At 45.6% G+C, this 17,602-nt stretch overlaps 2 protein-coding genes across 8 annotated transcripts in view; both read left to right on the top strand.

The window, feature by feature from the left end:
- Positions 1-773: 773 nt before the first annotated feature.
- Positions 774-8,822, top strand: TLCD5 (TLC domain containing 5). Of its 3 annotated transcripts, none has more exons than XM_060605049.3 (3): positions 774-1,046; positions 3,745-3,919; positions 5,585-8,822. In XM_060605049.3, exon 3 carries the CDS (start codon positions 5,689-5,691, stop codon positions 6,121-6,123), a length of 435 nt encoding a protein of 144 aa, XP_060461032.1. In that variant the 5' UTR covers positions 774-1,046; positions 3,745-3,919; positions 5,585-5,688; the 3' UTR covers positions 6,124-8,822. The 3 variants fall into 3 exon arrangements, with proteins under 3 accessions (XP_060461032.1, XP_060461031.1, XP_078288974.1); XM_060605048.3 differs by having other exon boundaries at positions 932-1,046; positions 3,720-3,919; XM_078432848.2 differs by lacking the exon at positions 3,745-3,919 and having other exon boundaries at positions 974-1,046.
- Positions 8,823-11,536: 2,714 nt separating this feature from the next.
- The window catches only part of ARHGEF12 (Rho guanine nucleotide exchange factor 12), a 150,338-nt gene continuing 144,272 nt past the window's right edge, over positions 11,537-17,602 (top strand). For 2 of the 5 annotated variants that reach the window (XM_078432850.2, XM_078432849.2), the window contains exon 1: positions 11,541-12,455. In XM_078432850.2, coding sequence (XP_078288976.2) covers positions 12,424-12,455 — 32 coding nt within the window. In that variant the 5' untranslated portion in view covers positions 11,541-12,423. Of the gene's footprint in view, positions 12,456-15,085; positions 15,111-17,602 lie in introns of those variants that run through there. The other 3 variants (XM_078432851.2, XM_078432852.2, XM_078432854.2) reach the window with 3 other exon arrangements.

The raw sequence follows: 17,602 nt of genomic DNA, 5'->3' as shown, positions 1-17,602 counted from the left end.
AATAGATCTCAGAGCGGAGAAAAGGATTTACCCAAAGTGTCACAACAACAACAATTAACATTTACATAGTGGCTTCCTTGTGCCTGTCATTGTTCTAAGCACTTTTCACAGGTGAAGTGTGTAAGAGTCTTACGATGGCTTTATAAGATAGCAATTACTATCCCCGTTCTATGCTTGAGAAAATGGAGGCACAGAAAAGTTAATTTGCCCAATGACACAGAGTCGGTAGCTAGGCTGGGTTTGTTTGTTTGTTTAAAATTGTTTAAACGTTTATTTTTTGGAGAGAGACGCATGCACGAGCAGGGAGGAGAGAGGGGGATAGAGGATCCAAAGCAGGCTCTGCACTGACCGCAGCCAGTCCAATGTGGGGCTGGAACTCACGAACTGCAAGATCATGACCTGAGCCCAAGTGGGAGGCCCAACCAACTGAACCACCCAGGTGCCCCAAACCACGTTTATTTTTAAGCCTTATACTCTACTGCCAAGTAGGGTGATAGGGCTGTAACGAAAAGGAATAACTTCTAATTCCCGGGCCTGAGCACTTTCCTGGCTAATTAATTGCGTGCTTGTTTCACAACTGAGACTCCAGTGGGAGGGCTGCGACTACGTCTTACGTCTCCCATCGTGCCTAGTCGGGGTGCGAGCCCTCAGTAGGTGCTCAGCCACTGGTTATTGGATGGGCTGTCCCCACATGGAGGGGGGGGGGCGGGATGGATAATTATTGAAACAAACAACAACACACAAACAAGGGCAACAACCTGTAGGTCTCACGTGACCACCAGGTAACCCTCCGCTATCCGTCCCCCCCATCCCGGGCCCCGAGCGAAGGAGGAGTACCCTTCGGCTCCCTTCACGGACGTTCCCCGTCCAGCTCGGGTTCTGCGCTCCGTCCTCCCAGCCACAAGGTGCCCCCAGACCCCCGGCTCCTCTTCCGCCGCCGCCAGATCCTCGTCCTCTCTCCCTCTTTCCGCCGCTTCCTGCTCCGACGATCCGCGCTCGGAGCTCTGGGGCCGAGGCGCCCGAGGCTTCCCGATGCGCTCGGCCAGGTAACAGCGCGGCGCGAACCGCCCGGCTCCTGCCGCGGGGCTGGGCTCGGGACGCTGGGGGCCCGGCCCGCCCGGCCCACTGGTGGGGAAGGAGGCGGGCGGATGGTCTGGTCTGGTCTGGCCTGGCGGCCGAGGGGTGGGGGTGGGGGGCTCCTCCTGCCTCGGGGCGCGGGAGGCTTTGCTTCGCCAGGCTCGGCGACCGGCGGGATGCCCGTACAGCGGCGCGGCGTAGGTGCGCGCAGCCGGGCGTGGCCCGGTCCGCGGGCGCGTCCGAGGGAGATGCGCGGGTCGCGGTGCCTGCGGGGCGCTGGGGTTGCTGCTCGCCCCAGCCACGCCTGCTCCGCGGCCGCCCGCCAGGTGGGTCCGCCCAGCGCTCCTCCTCCCGAATCTGGCCCGGGAACGGGAGGAGCGAAGACAGGGGCCTTGGAATTCTGTGCCCGATCGGCCATCTCAATACCCCCCCCCCCCCCCCCCCCGTTCCTTTACCCAAGAGTAAAAAACCGAAATCCAGAGATGGACTGACTTTCCCAAGGTCACAGACTTGTATCTGCCATTTACAAATGTCTATTCTTTTAAGTGTTTGTAAATAGACTACTGTTTCCTCTGTGCTGCCAGGGAATTAGGATTCAGGGAAGAGGACTCTAAAAATACTAATCAGCAGATCCAAATGAGCTGATCCGCATTACTGGCCGGTGACCCTGGCATTTAGAAGGAAATAAGCGAGGACGGTTCTTTTCACTCTGGGTACTTTGTATTTCTGGGCCTTGCTCCGAAAATTGGCCTAGATGCTTTACAAAATTTATCTCAGAACTCCTTGTCAGAACTGGGCCGGATTAGAGTTTACAATCCTCTTTTCTTCTCTCTCTCTTTCTTATTCCTACCCCCACCCCCCCCCCCCCTTTTTTTTTGTAAGGGAGGCTCAAGAGGTGACAGTGATTTGCCCAGTGTTTTATGGCTAGTTAGGGGGCACAGACAGAATTGGAACTCAGGTCTGTGATTGACACCTACTGTTTTCTTGAATAGAAAGCTGCTTGCAGCTGAAGGCAGCGCAGAACTTGACCTTCATAAAGCCCTCTCTGGATAGCATTCCTGGGAGCGGCTTGTGTACTGAAGTGTGTTGGTCCTCAGATATTATTTCACTTGTCAGAATAGGGTTAAGCAATAAGTGTAGCCATGCAGAAAATTCCTGCAGAGATGAGACAGATACCTGAAATTTTTTTTTTTTTTGGTACGAAATTTCAATAGAGGAGCTAACGAATATTAATACTATCTTGGTTACTTGAAGATTTTAGTCCTGTGTGACTTAGATTGACTCAGTTACAGTCATTCTTGGCCTGATATATTTGTCATCAGTAAAAATTTCAAAATGTAGCTTTCTGACTAAAATAATTAAATAATTGCCTTAAAGATATTTTTCTTTTTTTTTTTTTTTTAATCTTTTTTTTAACGTTTATTTATTTTTGAGACAGAGAGAGACAGAGCATGAATGGGGGAGGGTCAGAGAGAGGGAGACACAGAATCTGAAACAGGCTTCAGGCTCTGAGCTGTCAGCACAGAGCCCGACGCGGGGCTCGAACTCACGGACCGTGAGATCATGACCTGAGCCGAAGTCGGCCGCTTAACCGACTGAGCCAGCCAGGCGCCCCAAAGATATTTTTCTATATCAACAAAAACTTCCCACATGCACCTCCACATCCCTCTGCTTCCCTCTTGGTTAGTCTTTGAATTGGGTTTCGGAACTGAATCGAACTCGGATTATTTTCTCTTCCAAAATATCTAGAGTCTGATTAGTTCTGTGTTTAGGGTTACCTCAAGTTTCCATTTTAACTGGTAAAACTGTGACTTAAGTCCCAATTTCAGTTGAGTTTAATGCCAGCTTCAAACCACATTAAACTGTGACATGTCATGTGACCTCTAGCAGAAACCACAGGTAGTAGTCCTGTTTTTTTCACCAGAGCTTCTCATTGGAGTGAACACATTATCGAAGACGTGTACTATGTTCCTCATGTATCATTGTTCAAGGTCAGTCATCACTGACAGATTATTGACATGTACTCATCCTTATTTTAAAAAAGTGTTTTCAATGTTGGGGCGCTTGGGTGGCTCAGTTGGTTGGGCATCCGACTTCGGCTCAGGTCATGATCTCACGGTCCGTGAGTTCGAGCCCCGCGTCGGGCTCTGCGCTGACAGCTCAGAGCCTGGAGCCTGCTTTGGATTCTGTGTCCTGCTCTCTCTGCCCCTCCCCTGCTCACGCCCTGTCTCTCTCTTTCAAAAATGAATAAATATTTTTTTTAACGTTTTATTTATTTTTGAGACAGAGAGAGACAGAGAATGAACGGGGGAGGGGCAGAGAGAGAGGGAGACACAGAATCGGAAGCAGGCTCCAGGCTCCGAGCCATCACCCAGAGCCCGACGCGGGGCTCGAACTCACAGACTGCGAGATCGTGACCTGAGCCGAAGTTGGACGCCCAACCGACTGAGCCACCCAGGCACCCCGAATAAATATTTTTTAAAAAAGAAGAAGATTCTCAGCTGTGTAGATAAGTAAGAGTTTCAGTGAAGGCAATGTTTTTGTACTCTCCTATAGAAGAAATGAAGATTATATTCGCATTGACCCAGTGCTGTTTTCTTAGGGTATATTTTGTTTTTCTGGTTTCGGTCTTTTCATTATAGGATGGCACTAGGTCTGTGTCCGCAGGTGCTGTGCAGCCTGGGGGGCTGGCTCTCGCTCTACATTTCTTTCTGCCGCCTGAATAAGCACCGAAGCTATGAGTGGAACTGTCGGCTGGTTACTTTCACCCATGGAGTCCTCTCCATAGGCCTCTCAGCTTATATTGGCTTCGTTGATGGCCCCTGGCCTTTTACCCACCCAGGTAGGTGGAGGCATTAGAGGGCTTTCCCTAAAGGATTATATAATTTGGGGGTAGTCTTGGAAGGATGGGACATTTTCACAGAATGTGTACAATATTGAAGAGGAATTACCGTTATAATTTGTACCGGCCATCTTCATTTTTAACTCTGATATTGTATGTGTCCCTATTTCTGCTTTTCATAACTCTCTGCTTTTAAAACAAATTTTAAATGCCTGTTACGTTGTAAGCCACCGAAATGTACAAAAACATAAAGCTAGTATCAGTATCTTCCACCACCACTCCCAAACAGACACAAATGGACTGTATTACACATACTTTTTGATAACCTGCAATTTTCACTCGATTGTATATTCGAAGGACATCTATATAGATGTTTTTTTACCCGTCTTAATTGTGATATAATATTGTGTTGTATGCATACATCGTCATTTATTTAACTCATGTCTCATTATTTGGGGCACCTATATTGATTTTTAAGCTGCTAAATGTCTGAGTATTACTTCCTTAGAATAAAAAAGTTGTGTCCCCTTGAATTAGTCTGCTGGGGCTGCCATAACAAAATGGCACAGACTGGGGAGCATAGACAATAGAAACTTATTTACTTACGGTTTTGCAGGCTAGAAGTCCAAGATCAAATTGTTGGCTGGTTTGGTTTCTTCTAAGGCTTCACTCTTGCTTGCAGGTGGCTTCCTTCTTGCCGTGTCCTCACGTGGTCTTCTGTTGGGGTGTGTGTGTGTGTGTGTGTGTGTGTGTGTGTGTGTGTGTGTGTCCTCATTTCCTTATTTTAGAACACCAGCCATATTGGACTAGAGCCCACCTTAACAACCTCATTTTAACTGAATTACCTCTTTAAAGGCCCAATCTCCGAGTACAGTCACATTCTGAGGGAATTGGGGGTTAGGGTTTCAACACGTGAGTTTGCAAGGGACAATTCAATCCAGAAATCCCCTAGGATGTGATTTTTTTTCAATTCCTTAGATCCTTTTTTGTTTTAATTTCCTTAAATTTCTATAGTGAGCTTCTGAGTTTTTCCCCAAACTGTCAAACTGATACGAAAGCAGCTCTTAAGCTTTGTGTCTCGTATGAAGGTTTCAAATAGATTTCAACGTGTCCTGTCCTTGTACTTGATTTTCGTAAGCTGGGAACACACTAACTTCTGGGGTTCTTTCCAAGGCCCGCTTTCGAGAAGGGTCAGGGCCACCAGTGTCCAACAATCTAACCCATTAAGCTAAGAAATTAATCCGACATCCAGGGCAGAATAACTGAAAGAGTCTGGAAACAGACCTTTAAAGCTGGTTAAACAAACACGTAAAATAAAAAGAAGAAAAAAAAGCAAGAAACTGTAAGATTTTAGTTGAAAGAACAAAATAACTGAGCGGACACGGAGATAATGGCTGTTGCTCAGATCACTCATTGAGAGCTGATTCATCAAATCCAGCATTTCCTGGGCCTGTCACATTATGTGGTTTGATAAAGACCAAGGTTTTAGATTTTAGTCTTGGTTGTCATTACAATGCATGCGCCTGCCTTTGTTTTTGCTTTCGGTGACGCAACTGATCATCGTGGCCCCGTTGTGGGAGACAACAACATAGGACCCTCGTGCAAGGTCACTGTTCTTATACAATTCCCGGTCACTCAGTTTGCTTCTGTCTCGGTTTATTGCAGGCTCACCCAATACACCTCTTCAAGTGCATGTACTCTGTCTCACCTTGGGCTACTTCATCTTCGACTTGGGCTGGTGCATCTATTTCCAGTCTGAGGGGGCCCTGATGCTGGCTCACCACACCCTGAGTATTTTGGGCATCATCATGGCCCTGGTGCTCGGAGAATCAGGCACAGAGGTCAACGCGGTCCTCTTTGGAAGTGAGATTACCAACCCTTTGCTACAGATGCGCTGGTTTCTCCGAGAAACAGGGCACTACCACAGTTTCACTGGAGATGTGGTGGACTTCCTCTTCGTGGCTCTGTTTACCGGAGTGAGGATTGGCGTCGGAGCTCGCCTCCTTTTCTGTGAAATGGTCTCCCCCAAGCCCAAGGGGTTTGTGAAGGTTGGGGGAGTGGCGATGTATGCCGTCTCTTGGTGTTTCATGTTTAGCATCTGGCGCTTTGCGTGGAAGAAAAGCATCAAAAAGTACCACGCCTGGAGAAGCAGGCGGAGGGAGGAGCGGCAGCTGAAGCGTCATGGACATCTCAAAACGCGCTAGCCAAGGCTTCCTCCAGATGCCGGATCGGGTTAGTCAGCCACAGGACCCAGGTTGGAGATCACGGCTGTTCTAGAATCAGGCTCATAACACACTTAGGTTTCAAGAAAGGGCTAAACGTATCAGGCAGGGTGGTCAGTCTTTGAGGGGAGCCCATACCAGTATTAAAACACTCATGCCTACCGTGGCGCAGGTGTAGAAAGTGAGACTACTCAGTGGTAGTTGTGAATGAGTCAGAGCTGTGAGGTGGGGGTGGGCACGGCTGCCTTCCTTTTTGTTCGTGGTGTCCCCGGGTCCTCTTGTCTCTGGGATGCTTGATGGTTAGACCGCTCAGGAAGGAATTTGAGAATTTCTTCGAGAATTGACTCCTTGAACAAACCCTTGTTCCTGCTTTCCGTGTAGCAATTTAAATAAAGTCACCCCATTTACTCTAAAGTGAGGGACTTCCAGGAAGATGCACGTCTGGCATTCTGAGCCTTGGATCAGGGAAGGGGCTGTGCTTAAACAAAGGGAAAGGATGAGAGAAGTGACCCGAAACCAACTGTCGAGGGGCCCCGAGACACCCCCAGGTTTGGTGCTTTGCTGAGGGGACTCACATGACTCAGAATGTAGTGCAACTCCTTGCTGTGATCAATTACAGGGAAAGGATTCAAGGGAAGAGCAGTGAAGGGAAAAGGTGTTTGGGCAGAGTCCAGGGGAAACCGGGCCCGAGCTTCCAGAGTCCTCTCCCAGTGGGATCCCTGAGGATGCACTGATTTCCTCTAGCAACAATTTGTGGCGATACGTGTAAAATGTCCAGCGAGGAAGCTCATTAGATGCCCAGTGCCCCAGTTTTTTACTGGGGGTCATGCAGGCAGCCATCGCCTGGCATGTAGCAGAATTCCTGACTCCCAGAAGGAGAGCAGGTGTTCAGCCTAAACCATATTGTTCGCACAGTGTAGGCACGGTGAGCCGTTCTCATCAGTTAATGAAGGGAGCCCTCCTGAAATCTAAGTTTCCAGATGCCAGCCAAGGGCCAACCTCGCGAGGAGGCCTTTCCAAGGACAGGAGTTCAGGCCTGCTCTGGTAACTCTTTTCTGTACAAAAACCAGGGAGTTAGGGCTTCGGATGAGAGATGAATGAGGTGTGGGCAGATTTACCGAGTCCTGTTGTACGGGTTCTGCCCTACCGAGAAAATGATGCCAATTCTCAGGGCTTTTGTGCATTAATCTCCTAGGCATGAGAGGCTGTGACTGAATTCCATAGGGATTTAGCATGTGGATTCCACTGTGCTTGAGATGGCAGTTCAGGTTTCAGCCCTGCTATACATCCTGCAAACCAGAACCAAAGAGTAAAGTGTACTGGCCTCAGGGGGATGAGGCGAATTTTATTTTATTTTTTCCCCAAACACATTCCCTGTAGCCCACTTCCTACGTTTTCTTTTCTCTGAACAAGGTGCCACTCTCTATGGATAAAATCGGATGGCAAGGCCAGTCCTAGAAGGAAAGAAACAAACAAAAATTTCTCAGTGCGATAGTCTATCATCCACCCAGGAAAAGCAAGAACGTAAGCTTAACATGAGAGATTAGGAATCAAGACTTTCTGGGTTCTTTTAACTGATTTTGCTACTCACTTGCCAGATCACTTGGGCAGGTCACTTGTGTTCTCTATCCCAGTTTAAACCCTGTTGTGAATGAATGTAGGACTTTTATGGGGAAAGGGACGATTTATGTGTTTGTTTGTTTATTTATTTATTTATTTATTTGCTTTTTATTTATTTATTGGATTATGTCATTTAGACCCCTGGGGATTGATTTGCTTAATTGGTGAGTAAACGTGTGGGGCTACCGAAGTCTAAGCCTAGGTCGGTAGGAAGTCTCCGCCCATTCTATGGTCACCGGTAATACGAACCTAACGCGTGGTCTTGAAAATGGATGTCAGTGCCCAGGCATGACGGAGCGTTGGAATGGCATGACGTCATCATTACTCTGGGAAAAGCAACTTTCAAGGCATGTTGCCAGTGGTCTTTTAAAATGACTGTCATTTGCTTAATGAGTTTTGCTGCGGATGGAAATAATCTGACAGTAGCATCCCCGTCTCTTTTTTTTCCCTGGGATCAGTATCCCCAGAATGCTGGTGAGCTTCTTTCCAACAAAACTGTGGTCAAAGTTGGATGCCGGGGAATGCTGATTCTAGCAAAAGCCTAGTGAAAGAGTGGCTTGGCGCAGGAGCTTAAAAAAAGTAAAAGCTGGCTCTTGAATTTTGGCACAGTGCCACCTGTTCCATACCAGACAAATGAATAGGCTTAATCTGGTACCAATTTTTTTTCTTTTTACTCCTCAGACGTGAAGGGATTGCAGACCTTGGTGTTTTAGGGGTACTCCTGGGAATGTACGCAGGTTTCTTTTGCGTTTTGAATAACCTAAATAATAAGAGAAGAAAACTAGCTCACTTCAGCTTTTCTTGATGCTTTAACTAGTAACCCTGAAGGAACCTCCCTGAGAGAAAAATGGGAAATGAAGGTGACTCAGCAGTTAAGATGCTGAGTTTTGACATCACGGGTAAACGAAGGGCTAATTAACATGTGGTATGGTCGGACAAAATGAAGTATTTTATTCATTTGCATTTGCATTACTATGTAATAATTCCTAACACTGCTCAAGATTTATATTTCAATAAGATTTGTACTAAATTTTATAAAAATAAATTTTTATCAACCCAGAGTCTGCCTTTGTATCTTTGGTGTGATTTTGCCAAGAAGTGTAAAAAAAAAAAAAAAAAAAAAAAAAAAAATGGCGTGTAGAAATGTTGACCCATATTTATAATTATCTGTGAAATACCACTTATCTGCTCTTAACCATCAACCATTCCTAATGCTGTTTACTTTTCGGGGCAACAATCTACATACAGAATACAGAAAACAGTTTGCTAAAGACTGAGGAAGAACTTCCTTTCTTTTTTTTTGCCATTTGTTTGGGCAGTTGCCTTGAAAATGATGTGGAGTGGGCTCCATGAAGATAAGGACCCTCGGCTCTCTTCAGAACTGCACCTCCAATGCCTAGAGCAGTGCTAGACACATAGTAGGTGCTCAATAAACATTGAAAGAAGAATGGGTAAGGATGTGGTTTAGGATAGCCAGTCTCCCTCCCCTCCCCCCTCCCCAGGGAAACCTCAAAGAGCATGCATGGTGGATTGTGTCACTGTTGTCAATTTTTTAGGTAAGGGACTAATGACCATGGGGAGTGTGTTCCACCTAGATTGGTGGGACTCTTCTGAAGGCATTCTATAGTTAGAGCCTTCAGAACAGTCTAGAGCTACCAACAGTTCTAAAGAGGCTTTCAGGGATGTTTTTACCATTAGAGCTTTGTGGGTGAACATAGAGATTTTCATCATTGAAAAAAATAGCTCTGGAATGAATAACCACTGGCTTAATTAAATCCTTTGCTTACCATCTTCTGAAGCTTTCCCACAGCAAATGCCTTCTTTGCTCACAGCTAGAACTTTGGGTCTGTTTAAGTTTGGAAAGATCTTGAAAGCAGCCTGCCAAGAGGTTTTGTATGCAAGGAAGGGAAGGTGAATTAGGAAGCTTTCCAGTTTGTTTTATTCCTGAAGCTCAAGTAGTGAGGCATTCTTGAAGGAAAGAGGAGAACTCATTTTTTAAATGCATGATTTGATGAGTCATTGGGTCCAATTAATTTCGTACCTATTAGGGTATGGCAAAATGATATTTACTATGTTTAAGAAAGATACAGGTTTGGAGATAAGGTTTGCATTTTGGTCATTTTATACAGATGGATAGAGCTCTTTCCAGTTATATGCCAAAAATATGCAATTAAAAGAGTTCTCAGGGTAGAATTATCCTGGGGTACACCAGCAGGTGGCAATGTGTCCTGGTCTGATCATTAGGAAAGTGGCTTGGAACTTTTATCGGGTGCTATTCTTTCCCAAAATAAACATTACAAAATTAGCTGGCTGTGCCCTGAAAAAATTAAAAAAAAAAAAAAAATCAAGCAATAAAGAGTCATCTTTGGCCTCTGTTTATCTTTTCCTTTTTTTACCCCGTTCTAACGTCAGCCTTAGCTCATGCATCTATTCAGGGATAATGATCTTTTCACGAACTGTTGCAGGTTGACTTTTAGAACCAGCATCATTAAGAGGTCCTTGTTTCCCCTCTCCACATCCACTCTTTCTTAAATTTGCCTTATTACCTGACTTCCACAGAAAGGCTGAAGACGCTCTCCCACCAACGCAGGTTTGAACTCATTGACTCTGAAAACGGGTAAAGGGACAGCCACTTAGGGCAGTGGCCGGAGGAACTGAACCGTATTGTATGTGGTACTTAACAATTGCTACACTACGGGATTATGCAATCATAAAACTAGATGGATATCTACATGTACCCGGGAGGAAAAAAAATTAGCCCCCTCCCCAAATATTTGGGAACTCTTCAGAGAGAACCGCAATGCTTTCTACCGGATAAATGCACTTTATTTGCTGCTCCCATTTCTCTCCACAGCAAGCTTGTGAAGTCGCTGTGGAAAGCACCATGCTTTCTCCATTTGGCAACTCAGACATGTCACTTTGCCAAGGCAGAAGCAGCTTAAAAGCAATATTATACCAAGAAATCCTGGCTCCAATTCCCATACTCTCGTTCCCCCCAGCCCGACGCTCCACCGTCCTCTAACTTTGCCCTGGCAGCCAGGATTTGTGAGCGGCGGCCCCTGTCCTGGGAGGAGGCCAGCAGGTGCCCCAGGTGAGCGGCCAAGGCCAAACCCTCTCTTTGCTGGGGTTTGCTGCGGAAGAGAGGGATGGTGTCCTGGCACCTGGACCCGAGTTCGTTGCCAGCAGTTTACAAGTAGTCGTTACGTGTTATCAGAAAATAAGAACAAGTACATTCCATTAAGGAATAAACGTTTCCAGGGCAAGGGGGCGGGTGATGCCTCTCCTCCCGGACGCCTCTGCACTGGTGGAGTGCTCTTTGGCGGTCTTCGGGTAAAGCCGAGTTAGTACAAGCTAGACTCCAAAGTACGGCTCTCCGGCGTTCCCGGGGCCTTGGGGGCGACGCTGGGTCGGTGGGTGGGACTCCCGGAGACGGCCGGTTCCCACCTCCCTCCGCCCCGCAGAACTACTTTTCCGCTCCCCCAAACAGGACTCCGGCGGAGGCGTCCGCGCGGCCCTGGCGCGCGGGCAGGCGCGGGGGAGACGAGCGAGGCCGGGCGGCGAGGGCGGCGGGGCGGCCCCGCGCGCCGCGGAGGGATCCCGGGTGAGGCGGCTTCCCGAAGTCAGAGGGGAGGAGGCCAAAAAAGTCGACGGGGGAGGGGAAGCGCGAGCTCGCGCTGGACGCGGCCGGGGCCGGGAAGACAGAACCGGAACCGGAACCCGTGCGCGCGCCTGCGATCGTCGCGCGGCCCCCACCGCCGGCGGCCTCCTCCGCCCGCCGCGCGCGCTCCCGCGAGGGCCCCAGGACCCGACGAGCCGGTCCTGCGCTCCGAGTGGTCGCTCTCGCCGCGCCGCCGGCCTCCGGGGCCGGTGCTTCGAGGCCGGGCCGGACGGGAACCTCCCGCCCCTCGCGGGAACCGCCGCCTACCGGCGCGTCGGGGAGGAGCCGCCGCCGCCCGTGCCGACTGCGGAAGAGTCCGGGCCTCCCAGGGATGGGGAGCAGCCCGCGGCGCTGAGAGACCAAGTTCCTGTCACCTCTGGCTGCGGGACCCCTTCCCCCGGCGCCCGCGGTCGTCCCAGCGTCCGGAGCTTGGTGGGGGCGGCGAGGAAGACGAGAGGGGTCCCCCGGCCCGGGGACATGGGGCCGCGCGAGCCTGGCGCGGGACGGCCCGAGACGCTGCCTAGGCTGCGGCCACGAGCGGCCGGCAGCCCCAGATAGAGAGCGGAGACCACAGCGGCTGGCCCCGCGGCGGCGGGGACTCGCGAGCCCCCGAGACTCCGGAGGAGGAGCCGACACCCAGCCCCGAGCTGATCCCGCCCCAGCCCCGGAGGGACTCCCGGGCCCCTTCCCTGCGGCTCGCCGACTTCCCCCCCGTGACGGAGTTTTCTCCGTGTGCCTTCCCGAGGATTGCCCTCTAGCTCTAGAACTCGCCTTCTGGCAGACTTTCTCGGGTTGTTTTGGGAGATACCCTGTTTTGCTCCGACCTACATCCCCTTTCCTTGACCCCTTCCAGTCGGACGTTCTAGATGACTGCATGGAGTTTTGAATTGGACTTTTGTGTCCCTTACGGAGTCGGGCCTGATCCCAGTGCACTGGGGGTGGGGTGGAGGTGTTACTGTAAAATGCAAGTTGGATAAAAGAAGGACCTCTCGCCAAGGGCCCCAATGAGCGGCACACAGTCTACTATCACCGACAGGTTGGTATGAAGCTCCCCTTGCGCTTTAGCTTCCCTGGGTTCGGCCTGACCTAGCAGAGAGTCCGTGATAGCCGATTGCCTTTGACCAGTGAAGTTGACAGGCAGAGGAGAGAGGGTTGTTTGGGAGCTCTGCAATTAGTCTGGGGTTGCTGCCAAGTTACCCGGTTGATTGGATTTGGAAATGTAGCTTTTTTATTTTTTTTTTTCTGGGGAGAAACTTTTCTCCAGATTCTCGGCGAAGGGGTAGGTCAAACCATGATTGTGGTTTTGTGTCTGTACTGTGCATTGGGATTCTGTACTTATCTTGGAACCAGAGGAAGGTCATTTTGGGTGAAGGTCAGTGCCCGAAGTCGGCTGGGGTATTGGTGCATCATCAGTTTTACTCCTGCCCTGTGGTTCTCCAGACCCTGTTAGATTTTTAGGAATTGCTATTTGTAAACTTCATTCTGAGACTGCTGCATGGTGGTTTTTGAACTTGATCTTTGAATGTTGACCTGTGTAGCGTTGATTATCTAATAATTTTACAGAATATTGAAATTACTGGTAAATCACAGGCTCTTGTTGGAGCTAAAAAGGGGGAGAGAAAGTCATGAGGCTTGATTTTAATTGCTGCATTTTTAGTATTTTGTCTTTGAGAAGTATTTACATTTAAGGGATACAAACCCTAAGCGAATTAGGTAGTACAAGCATGGCAGGTGGATTTGTTGAGTTCTGTGGGTCCTTTATAGGTTTTATCTATGTTGCTGGTGGTTGGTAAGTGGAGCTTCTTTACCCTTAAGGGTTATTCTTTGGAATATTGTTTTCAATGATAAATTCCACTACTGTATTTTATTTCTCACTTTCATGATGACATTGTGTGCTGATTCCAAATTTCAGTCAACCTTTTTTTTTTAGTCACTGTTCAAACCATTACATCATCAAAAAAAAAAAAAAAAAAAATCAAACGACTGAACTAGGGGGCCAAAGAAAGCACTTTGATGAAAAGCGCAACCATAGTGCTCTCGCAAAAAAATAGTTGAATTTCCTAATAAGAGAGTTTCACCCAATTGTAAGACTCATTTGTTGATTTTAAAAGGGCCAAATTCCATTATCATACCATAACAGCTACTCCAGAAACAGAACTTCCTCTTCCTGTTGATGCTTTCCAGTGTCACGTGAATGTTCACCTAAAAGATTCCATCAAATATTTAAACTGTTGTCTTTGCGTATTTTTCTTTAAGATGAATTTTGGTTTTCAGCTTTTCAGATTGTACCCGTATCATGAGTAGCAACAATTCTTATCTTAATTTCCTTGAATCATCCCCAGTCCTTTAACTTTCAGGGTGTTTTGGTACGGAGACATCACTTGAACGGGTGTGTGGGTAATTGTTTTTATTTTCCTGGTTCATTCAATTCTTGCCCTCTCTGTTGAGCCTTTAGACAAGAAGTCTTATTAGGAAATAGTGTAGTGTTGGTAGTTTTTATTGTGGCATTAGGGGTGTTTAATTTTGTAGAAACAGAACCTAGGGTCACCAGCTCATTTCACATGAAAATCACCTAATAGTGCCCACCTGATAACCTTTCTTCTTCTCTGTGCTCAGAGATTTTTTTTTTCCTTTTTCCATTATCTTGGAAATAAAATCTTGGGATTTGGGGTTTTTTTTTCTCATAGCTTAGATGAGATACAAATATACAATAAGCATGCAGTCAATAAATGTCCTTTACCAGGCACTGTGCTAGGCACGAAGGATTAAAAGATGAGTATTCTAACTATAAGATGAATCTGCAAATTGGTTTGGGTGTTAGTATCCTTGAATTAGTTCAGGGGCTGGCTGATTTTATAGATTTTTTTTTAAACAGTAAAAAAACCATTTAATAGCCATTTAATTTAATATGCATTGCTGAGACAGTATGGATACCTGTATCTTAGGGATTTACTCGTTTGTTTTCTTTTAATAAGATTATTCTTGGGTGACTATTACATTTTCTTTACGTCTTCTGTAAATATCAAGCATCTATTTGTGCATTAGAAGAGTAGCTGTCTCTGATCTGAATATATGTTGGAGTGAAATAGGGAAGTGCTGGGTTAGTGTTACTTTTTTTCTAGGGTACCTTAACAAAGTTATGAGTACAGAATAGTTCTTAGCTTCTCGGCTCTACCTCCTTCATCCTCTCTTCTCACTGTCCACTTCCAGTATACTGTAGGTATATTTTGCTGATTCTAGAGCTACTGGCAAATTAACAGTGCCAGTGTAGCTTTTTAAAGATCCTTTCAAGTTTGAAGTACCGTATGTGGTATGGCTTTGTTTTGTAGAGTGTGCAGACCCACCAGGCCAGCTGTGTGAGTTAGAGTTCTTTCATTGTGGTGCTTCTGACTACAGAGTCTGTCTGTCCTCAGTTGAAATCAGACTAGCTGGTTTTGGGCGTTGTTCTGTTTTGCAGTTTGTGGCAGGCGACACATGGCTGAACAAGATAAGAAGGGTTTTATTCTTGTGTTAGGGACGTGCTGGGGCTGGGATGGAATTCAGCTATGTTTAGGCTCTGATTGGTCACTGTGGATACTCAGAACTCTGTTATATCCTGTTATTATTTTGCAGTTAAATTAACACATTCATTTGCTCCCTTCTCTTCCTCTTCGTCTACTCTCCAGACCCCTCATGCTCCACTTTTTGAAAGGTATAGTCGTCAATTTAAAATCCAAACTATGTTCATGGTAGCTACTGTTTTCATGTAGGGTATATGAATAGGTTTTTTTGTTTTGTTTTGTTTTTTTTTAATCTAAGAAGCTTATGAATACCGTCTAGTGTCTTGCTTTGTAACTTCTGTGAGATATATAGTTTTCTTTCCACTTTGAGAATCAGCACTTGAAAAGTGGCAGAAATACCTGATTGCTGCTCTTCACTTTGCATTGACTGCCGTGTTCAGTCCCAAAACGTATCCTAATTGTTGGCAGTCCTCTTAGATGCCTGTCTTCTGTCCTGGAGCGTTTAGGGGTCTTATGGCACTTGGAATTTCTTCTGAGAGATAGAGGCGAGAGAATGCTCTTTCAGTGGACTCACTAAATGATTTCAGGCCAGATTCTAGAACAGTGACTTTTCAGGGACGATACAGGTAGGATTTTGTTATAAGGGTCTTACTTGAAATAAATAGACCTTTGTCTGGTCTAGGACTTGTGGATTTTGTTACTTTGATGGATAAAACAAAGGTTTTTGATATATTGGCATTTCCTTAGTACTGGGTTCAAGTTTGAGCTTGTTTAACTTAAGCAAACTTTCAGTGAGTATGCAAACCTGTGACTTTATACGCATGTACCCAGTAATTAACATTTTCATTCATGATGCTTTTTCTGCCCTCATTGCCACATAATGCTTTTGATTAAAAAAAGAAAACAAAACACTCCTGTATGAGTGCTATTTTCAAGGTTGCCTGAGTCATATGCAAGGTTAGATTGTTTGTAATGTTTACTTGTGAAGTCAGTCATTTGATAAATACAAAATTGATATTGGGGATCAGGATCACAGTGCTAGCTTTGTATTCAGTTTAATGTTGCTTTCTTCCGGCACAGTATAAAATCTTGATTCATATAGGCGTGCATTAGTACATTCACTTGCACACTTTTACATGAGTCAACGTGTACAGTGTGAAGTTTTTAAAAAAGTGCAGAGCTATAGTCTTCCTGATTAATGGCACATTTATAAGATGTTCTCATTTATTTAGTGAGGTGACAAGAGAATCTTTAGTTGAATCACTGCAAAAATATGTTAACCTGGTGATGCTGCTTAACCCATTGGTGATTTCTTGTTAAAATGTAGATAGCATTGAGTTAACATAGGATTTTTAAAATTAAGTTTGAATTTTCAGTTTAGGAAATGAAATTTGAAGCAAACTGATATGGGTCACAGAGAGCAGGATATTTTAATGGTTTTCCAGAGGTAATTGGAGAGACTCTTACATCATGGTTGTCTGACAAAGTTACTAGAAATGTTTCTTATCATATAATTGCTTATCTCCTAGAAATTGACCATGTCACATTTTCAGGAACAGGGAGCTGGAGCTTAACTTCTTTCAGTCTTGTTTGTTAAAACTTGGTTTTGATGATGTTTTAAATGTTCATTTGATGATATTCTCTTTTCCCTTTTAATAATTAAGAGTCTTCAAAATGTGGTGGCATTTGAACTGAAAGTATAAAATGAGTAACATTTTGTTTTCTTTTGAGTAAAACACTCTTGTGTATGTAGCAATATCTTACTGTGGTGTAATTCTTTAACATTTACAATGTTTCTGACTCCCCCCCCCCCCCCCCCCCCCGGGTCAGATCATCACTTACACTTCAGGCAACTCATAGAATTTAAGTCAAGATTATAAAACTGGAAAGGACAGAGCCACCATTTTAACTTAGATTTTTCTGGCTCTCAAGTCCTACCCCCACTTTTTACTTTAAATTATGGTGTTTCTATGTGTATTATTTTTTTCTTACTTTCCTTTAGTAATCTTCCAATCTGACCAAGTTAGATTTTTCTTATAGGATGCTTTCTATCCTTTATACATTCTTGCCTGAAGTATCTCTAGAGGATAAAGCTCTCGTCATTTCCTCAAGAGACTGAACAACAATCTGATAGATCTTGTAGTCAGGAAGTTTTTCCTGATCTTTAGCTCAGACTTTTGATTTGTCCTGTTACTTGTATGTACTTGCTGTCCTCCCATTTTGTGTTTATATGACTCTAACTGGCTTAGACAGTTAATCAGCAGCTCTTCCCTACCCCCACCCTATTCTTTGCTTAGCCAGTTTGTATTTCTGATGATTTGTTGTCTAACAATTATCCTGCCCCTCTTAGTGTTTTATTAACTTTTCCTCAGTCGCTCTCCTAGTGCAAAGTGATTTTGTTCCTTAGATGTACTTCTGTATTTTATCTTTACCCATATTCTAGAGCAGCAATTTCCAACTTCAGTTTAATGTAATTCACAGGGTCTTCAGTTTTTTCCAGGCATAGCCCAAAATTAGGGCTATAGAGATTCTCACTTTTATTTTAGATAGTTTTTACAATGGATATGGGAGATATCACAATCAAATAAAACAAATTTATACAAACAGCATAATTACTAAATCAAGCAATTATGTATGTTATAAAAGGCTTCTTTCCAAAGTGATTCTTTAAAATATGAGTGCC

Source organism: Panthera onca, chromosome D1, assembly GCF_046562875.1.
Source record: "Panthera onca isolate mPanOnc1 chromosome D1, mPanOnc1 haplotype 2, whole genome shotgun sequence".
Taxonomy (NCBI): domain Eukaryota; kingdom Metazoa; phylum Chordata; class Mammalia; order Carnivora; family Felidae; genus Panthera; species Panthera onca.
This window is presented reverse-complemented; position numbering and strand designations above follow the sequence as displayed.

What these genes read in the sequence shown, in the direction of transcription:
- TLCD5 (XM_060605048.3), top strand. An exon ending in CTGGCCTTTTACCCACCCAG is followed by an intron (nt 3,920 to 5,584) that starts GTAGGTGGAGGC and finishes GGTTTATTGCAG; the next exon opens with GCTCACCCAATACACCTCTT.